Source organism: Macrotis lagotis, chromosome 3 (assembly GCF_037893015.1).
Source record: "Macrotis lagotis isolate mMagLag1 chromosome 3, bilby.v1.9.chrom.fasta, whole genome shotgun sequence".
In the NCBI taxonomy this organism is placed as follows: domain Eukaryota; kingdom Metazoa; phylum Chordata; class Mammalia; order Peramelemorphia; family Peramelidae; genus Macrotis; species Macrotis lagotis.
Genome location: NC_133660.1, coordinates 298964041 through 298972645, shown reverse-complemented (window position 1 = coordinate 298972645; position 8605 = coordinate 298964041). Strand labels below are relative to the sequence as shown.

At 31.3% G+C, this 8605-nt stretch overlaps 1 protein-coding gene across 1 annotated transcript; it reads left to right on the top strand.

The window, feature by feature from the left end:
• The first annotated feature begins 2817 nt into the window (after positions 1 to 2817).
• On the top strand, positions 2818 to 3747 carry LOC141516910 (olfactory receptor 10AG1-like). The gene has a single exon (XM_074227867.1). The coding sequence runs from the start codon at positions 2824 to 2826 to the stop codon at positions 3745 to 3747; it is 924 nt and encodes a 307-aa protein (XP_074083968.1). The 5' UTR covers positions 2818 to 2823.
• Positions 3748 to 8605: the final 4858 nt, after the last annotated feature.

Below are 8605 nucleotides of genomic sequence, written 5' to 3'. Positions count from 1 at the left end.
AGATTTGAGAGGTGGTGTAGTCTATAGGGAAGAATAATGTTGAGTCTGCTATGAAGGAAAGATTGCCTCTGAATTTTCATGTTAACACTTATCATGTGATTATGAATATGTGACTAAACTTAAGGCTTTTTTTCTTAGAAATGAAATGAAGAAATAAAGCCATTCAAAATAAGATATTATTTAAATAAGATACTATATTTCAAGTTTTTTGAAAACCTTAAATGGAAATATACATATCAGTTAATAAAATATTTTTATTTTCATGTTTTATATTCAAAAGTGAGGTAAGTGAATATTATTTCATACCATCATAACCTGTTAAAATGAAATATTTTATCACACTAACTATTCAGCTCAATCAAGATATCTAATTTCTGTAGATTAGATGTCTAATCTCCCTGTTGTCTTCAAAACCTATGATACTACTTAGGGATCAAGATTCATTAAAGAGTAGGGAAGGACTTTCATAATATTGATTGGCATTCCCTGATCCTCCAAAATCTATGTTTCTCAGAATACATTTTGATAAATATGTTTAAGTCATTTGAAATTAGGGTTAAGAAATAATTTGTAAAAATAACATGGGATTAATTTTCATTTTGATTACAGACCCACAGCATAGAAATACTGTTTGTAACATGTTAAATATGATCATTATTTCAATATCTATACTTTTGATGAACCTGAAAGTAAATTTAAAAGAAAATACCATAGAAAGGATGTTGAATTGATCTTAAATTTGCTGAGTATTTACTCGGACATCTTTCTTTTTTCAACCTTAAGTAATTTTTCCTGGAAGAGATGGAGATACACATTCTTTACATACTAGTTTCTTTAGTTTCTAGTAGCACATTCTAATGTTGGAGTGCTACCAATTTTCAATAACTGATTATGTTATTCTTCAATGATTTTAAGGGGACAATCTCTTAACTCAAAACAAAGAGGCATATTTAAACTATCCTGAATTGGGGGGAGACATTTGTGGGTATTGGAAGTCTCACCATTGAAAATAAAATCATATTTTAAAAACAACTAATTCCCTCTACTAATAGTTCACTGAATCTATTTGTGACAAAATGCAAGGCAAAGATATATGACCTTAAGAATTTTTGGAAAGTTTGTATTTTAAATGTCATTATTTGGAAATCATTACAAATGCAAATCAAATTTTAAAAAGTTAACCATCTACAAGACAAGACTCGATTTCAAATCATTGTATAAGATATTTTATTAAAATTGTAGGTAAGAAGAAATTTCTGTGGAATGGGGAGATAAAAGGACATTGAAAGAAACTAAAGATTCTGTGAAGCAGAGGCAAGGAGTGAAAGCATTCCATGAATTGGAATTGAGATTGATGGGAGATATACAATCTAAGAAAATCACTTCATCTGGATTACTTATTTTGGATGAAATTGTCTAACAAGAATTTAAAAAATAGGATTAGACCAAATAATAAAGAAATTTCAATGTGAAATAAGTTTATATATAATTTTAAAGATGACTGGGAAATGCTTAAGTCTTTTGGATAGGAAAAACCTAAGAACTGTATTTTATGAAATTTTCACTAAGTTCTGTTTGATTTCAGTCACTGAGAAAATCTAACTGAATCTCAATTAAGATTAATTAAAAAGCATTCTCTTTTTATCAAAGCACAAGATTCAAAAATTTTTTGACTTGACTCCTATAATGTATGTTATCTTTTCTCCAGAGAAAGTAGTATTTCAAATTGACTTTTATGTACAACATCTCATACAATGTCTGATATTCTTCATACACTTAATATTGATTCACTGATTGGTGCAATGTCGGTTCAGTAGGAGATATCCTTTTGGATTGTCCTAACAAACTATTTTTATTCTTCTTGATTCACATTTCATCAACAGTCAGTCAGACGGGGAAATGTTGTCAAATTTGAATATGATAAAAACAATGAAAAGTAATTGACAAAACAGATGACAGTAAGAATCCACTGATTACAAGATTGAACGGAACATTATATGCATGTGATAGGATGAAATTTCATACCATAAATAAATGGAAATTTTGAATTAGAACAATGACTTCTTAATTTAAAGATAAGGAAAATCATAATTAAGAAATCAGTTGTTGAAAATAAAATTCAAAAACTTTATTGAACTACAATTTCAATAAGTGTGAACAAACCAAAAAGTCTATGAAATCTTGTCTTACGTTAAGAAAAAAATGTTTTGTAAGAGTAATTAAATGAGTAATCTAAACATCTGCCTTCTGTTTTTAAAGGAAATCAGGTTATGCTATGGTGAATATTTAACATGTGGAAGACAATGCTCAGTAAGAAACCAGTTTAGGCAATACTTGCTGTCTTGTATGTTAAAGAGAAAAGGTGATCCAAAAGAAAAAAAAATAGGAGCAAAAAGAAAAAAGTTACAAAAAATATACTTTAGCATTAATGCCAAGATAAGGAGAGAGAGAGATTTATAACAATTGCATTAAGAAAAGTATAATCATTTTTAGGATTATCATTGAATGTATAGGTAGCACCCTCAACAAAAGTACACAAATAGAAGAAGCCAGATAATTAATTTGGTCAGTTGAGTTGGAATGGGGACTATTTTCTTGGTGTGCAATGGACTAGATGACTGCTGATATTGTTTTTGACTCTAAAATTAGATTGTGATTGTATGGTTAATATAATAGAATACTGAAAGTCATTGGGAGCAGATTGCTTATCTATTGGTCAAATAAAAGTCCTCATTTTATAGGAAAATACAGTGGCACAGAGAAATGCAATAGTTTGCTAATTATGATTTTTATTAATTTTTTGATTGGGATATACAGGAAAAAATGGCAGAAACAAATAACAGCATGGTGATGGAATTCATCCTTCTGGGATTTTCTGATCTTCCAAGCCTCCAAGGGTTTCTCTTTGGGATTTTCTTAATCATTTACATAAGTATCTTGGTAGGAAATGGCCTCATCATTATTATTACCAAAGTTACTGCTGCTCTACAAACCCCCATGTACTTTTTTCTTGGAAATTTTGCTTTCTTAGAAATCTGCTACACATCAGTGACTATACCCAGAATGTTGTCAGACCTTTGGACCCAGAAGAAAAATATTTCTTTAATAGCTTGTGCTGTGCAACTTGGCTTTTTCCTTAGTATAGGAGGCACTGAGAGCTTCTTCCTGGCTGTAATGTCCTATGATCGTTATGTGGCTATCTGTAAGCCACTCTACTATCCTCTCATCATGAACCCTAAAAAGTGCAATCAGCTGGTTACTGGTGCCTGGGTCATTGGAATTCCCATTCAGGTAGCACAGACATGTCAGTTATTCTCTCTGTCCTTCTGTGGGTCTAATAAACTCAATCATGTTTTCTGTGATATTCCCCCAATACTAAAACTTGCCTGTGGAGATACGTCTTTGAATGAGTTATCTGTTTTTTGTGGTGCTATGATCTTTGTTACATCTCCTGCACTGTTGATACTCTGGTCCTACATCAATATCATTAAAACCATCCTGATGCTACCATCTGCCATGGGAAGACGCAAAGCCTTCTCTACTTGTTCCTCTCACCTGATAGTTGTGGGCCTATTCTATGGGTCTGCTTTTATTGCATATTTTAGACCCAAATCTAGCCACTCACCAGAAGTAGACAAAGTTCTTGCCCTTTTTTATACTATTGTGACCCCACTCTTTAATCCTTTAATATACAGTCTGAGGAACAGGGATGTCATTGCTGCAATAAAACAACTAATACCAAAATGACTTGGCTCAGTCAAATTCATGAATTCTGCCTTGTGTTTCAGTAAGACAGTGCTTAGAAGTTTCCATCTCCATGACCTAGAATGTATCTCTTGTCTCCATACAATTCCATTGACTGTCCTTCAAATTTATAATATAATACCTTCTATCTCTTCTTTAGAGTCAAATTTCCTTTTAAGTGTAACTTTCTAAATGAAGTGCTTTTGATTCTCCAAAATTTAGTGCCATTCATCACTGTCTATCAAATATGTACATATTCTATATATTTCTATTAATGTAAATATTTTCTCTGCTGGACTTTCAAAAACTGTGGTCATTTCACATTTATATTTGTATCTCTGCAATACCTAATGAAAGTCAATAATTATTGAGTTATTATAGTCTTTTATACCTGTCTTAAATCAACCCAAATCAAATCATATTAAATACTTGGAATACTTCTTCCCAATTAGAGGAGTATAATTTCTTTATTTTGTATTATCAAAGAAACATTTAGAATAGTTGGTGAGAACTGAATGAGAATTTCTATACTGATGTAATAACAGATAGCTAGTTAGGGATGGAATGTAAAATATGAAAAAAAATCAACTTATTTCTGGAAGGATGGTTCTAAATTCCCATAAGAAAAACCCTTTGTCTTTCTCTTAATCAAAAAAATACATAACACAATAATAGATAAATGCATATTTTTAATGTATTTTTATATGTATATGTGAATAGACAAAATAATTTATATATATGTTATTTTAAATCTATATATGCCTATTAAAATCTATCAATATTAGGCACAATAGATATATCCATATTAATACTATATATTGAACAATAACATCCATTTCTTTTCTATTTATATTCATGTTTATATATGTTTATGTTTTATATTTCTATATATCTATAATTACAGAGAAAAAATTTATTGAAAGAATAAACAAGAAAAAATTTTGGTTGCTAGGTTGATATGGAAATTGATAATTTATAAGATGATACAGAAACAGTTCATTGGAAATGTTATTTTTTTAACAATATAAAGTTATTATAATAAAATCATTTGAATTTTGACTATTTTAAAAAATATTACAGGGTATATTCTCCAAAATGGATTTATTTTTCTCAATGCATGGCATAGAACAGATTACCGATAAATATTTTTGACTTAAATTGAATGTCAAATTTTTTATTATAAGTTGCTTTTCTTTCACCAAAATAATTATATGAGATTGTAATTGTTGATAGCACTGAATATGGCTGTTTATTTCACATTCTCAGTAGCACTGAATTTAATTTTTCCATTCTTTTTTAACCAAATTGATGAGCATCAAAAGACTTATAAATTGTATGCATTCATTTTTTATAAGGTCAAATGTATTTTAATGTAATTATCAAATTTACATATTTCTTCATTTTAAAGATGATCCTCAAAGACACATTTGAATTTTTGACTACTTACAGAGAAACTATTTAAAGGAAATCATGCTATGATCCCTTCCAAAATTTTTTTCTTTTCTTACTTTTAGACAGTTCAGAAGGAATAAAAGGTATTCTCCTTTAAGTAGCAATCTATTTCAGTTTGTGTCAAATTATAAAAATATAGAAACTATTACTTAATGAAATACTCATACCATGTTAAAGTAACAGAAACATTTTGATTAATCTAACCAATATGGTAACCATTTTTTTTAAATTCAAATGTGGTTGACTATAAATTTTGAAAGTATCCTTGTTAAAAAAAACAAACCTGAAGGTAAACAAAAATCACTCTCTAACATGACCAGATATAAATTTTTCCTGAGTCTTTGGTGATCTATGGGAAAGAGGATCCTACTATCTATCCAAACTAACCACTTTTTTCCATTTTTGTTTGCAGTCATACATTTGGATTCCTGGTTCTTTGTTCTGGTATCATCAGAGAGAGTTGAGATCTTACAGAAGTAGTGCTATGTCTTTAAAATTTGTTGCTGTTCAGTCATTTCAGTTGTATCTAACTCTTCATGGCCATATTTGGAGTTTTCTTAAAAAAAAAGATTGGAGTTTTCCCTGTTTTTTCTTCAATTTATTTTGCAGATGAGGAGCTGAGGTAAAAAAATTAAGTGACTTTCCTAAAGTAACACAGTTAAGTGTCTGGTTCCAGGTTAGAACTCAGGAAGTTAAGTTTTCTTTTCTTTTTTTTTTTTTAAGATTTTATTTATTTTGAGTTTTACAATTTTTCCCCTCTTCTTGCCTCCCTCCCCCCACCTCCCACAGAAAGCAATCTGTTAGTCTTTACATTGTTTCCATGGTATAAATAGATCTTAGTTGAATGTGCTGAGAGAGAAATAATATCCTTAAGGAAAAAAAATAAAGTATATGAGAGAGCAAAATTACATAAGATAACAGTTCCCCCCCCCCCTTAAATAGAAGGTAATAGTCTTTGCTCTTTGTTAAAACTCCACAATTCCTTCTCTGGATGCAGATTGTATTCTCTATTGTAGGTGGCCCAAAATTGTCCCTCAATTTTGTACTGATGGATTGAGCAAGTCCATCAAGGTTGACCATCACCCCTGTGTTGCTTTTAGGGTATACAATGTTTTTCTGGTTCTGTTCATCTTGCTCAGTGTCAGTTCATGTAAATTCTTCCTTGCTTCCCTGACTTCCCATCCTTCCTGGTTTCTAACAGACCAGTATTGTTCCATGACATGCATATAACTCATTTTGCTAAGCCATTCCCCAATTGAAGGACATCACTTAATTTCCAATTCTTTGCCAACACAAACAGGGTTGCTATGAATATTTTTGTACAAGTGATGATTTTATCGTTTTTCATGATCTCCTCTGGTTATAGACTCAATAGTGGTATTGTTGGATCAAAGGGTATGCACATTTTTGCTGCCCTTTGACCACAGTTCCATCACTCTATTTGCTGCACTACCTAGTCTTCCACATGGTAGGCATTTAATAAATACTTATAGTCTCACTGATTTTATGTGAATATCAGGCACCCCGCTATTATTATGGGGAAGGGAAAGGGCTTTCCTTCAATTTGTGATTCATCACTTGTTATCTTCAACAGCCACCTTCATAACATCCACCAGCCAGAAATTATCTTTTCTTCTTACATCAGTTTTGTTACTACACTAACCAATTATGGAGATAGGATGAATGGAGGTGGCACTGAGTACTCAATCTTGTAATAACTCCTACAAAGTCACAGGAAGCCAGAATATATCCTCACATACTCAAATAGCTATGTGGTTTCCCAAATCCTTTTCTTTGTTTAATCTTCTTATTTTTTCTCCCCAAGAATTTCTCTATTTGATTCACAGATTACTTGGTCAAAAATAATAATGATAACTAATAAAAATCTCATTTGTATAGCATTTTAAGTGTTTCAAAGTGCATTACTGTAAAACCCTAAATTAGTCATGAAAAACTGTTGCAGAAACAGGGCTAAGTGACTCACATTTTTAGGATTATTCAATTAATAGGACCTCAGACATGTATCCCATCTCTAACACTTCATTGCTGTTGATTCCACTGGCATATGACTGTTAAGTGACCATTTATAAACTTGAATACTATCTTGTTATTATGAACCATAAAATGTGTCTTCAGCTCCTATTTGGCTCCTGGATTACTGGGATCCCAGTTCAGATAGCATTGACATACCAGATCTTTCCTTTGTACTTCTGTGGTTCTAATAAATTCAATTACATTTTTCTGTGTCATTCCTCCATTACTGAAATTGGCATGTGGGGACACCTCCATGATTGAATTTTCTGTTTGTGCTGATGCTGTGTTATTTGCCATGGTTCCCTTTCTCTTGATTGTTGGATCTTATATCAAAATCATTGTCACCATCCTGAAGCTCCCCTCTGGCACAGGGAGATACAGAGCTTTCTCCAATTGTTCCTCTCACTTCATTGTTGTAGGTTTTTTCTATAGATCTGATAACATTATGTATTTGAAACCCAAGTCCAGTTACTCAGCAGGAATAAAGTGTTTTCCCTTTCCTATACCATTGTGACCCCAGTATTTAATCCTTTGATATATAGCCTCAGGAACAAAGATGTCATTGCTGCACTAAGGAACTAACTAAATGAACTAATGGAAACTTATTTACCCTGACTTATTCCACAATCCCTATGGAAACTTAGGCTTTTCATCTCTCCCACCTACATTTGAAAACTTTCATTTAAGTCCTCCAGAAACTTCTTCTCGTTTCCAGAATGAGTCCACATGTCATCTGAAAGCAAGTTGAGCTCAGTTAAGAAGTTCTATTATTAAAGTTCTTTTTAGTATCTTAAAGTTGAAAACATGAGCTGAGACAATTGTCTGAATAATAAAGATTAAGATATAGGCAACACAGAAAAGACTGAAGTAACTGAGATTATGTGTGAAGATATGATTTCATCCAACTAATAATTCTGTAATATTACTATGATGTGGCATCCAACAAAACAGATCTCAGTCCTTTCTATGCCATTTTCTTTTTTGTTTTCCTTTAAGTTTGCCATAGAGGATTCACACAATATACTAGGGACTTGGCTCAAGAACTTTCAGCTTGAGAAAAATAAAAATTTACTTGAAAAGCTTTCTAAAATTTATCATTTATTATTAGCATAGGACTGAGCCATCATTTAAGAATATATAACCTAGACATCATAGTAACACTTCATGTTCAATCTTTTATTTATAAGATGATGGAGTCTCTTCTTCTCTAAAGGAAAAAAGAAATCTTAATTGCAGAAATATATGAAAGTAAGTAGAAGATCTTGCAAAGACAGAGGGAGAGTAACAGAATTTCAAAGTTTAAATAAAATCTAGGAGGGGATTGCTTCAATTATTAAAAAAATTCTAGAGGAGTAACTATAAATGGAATGAAAGA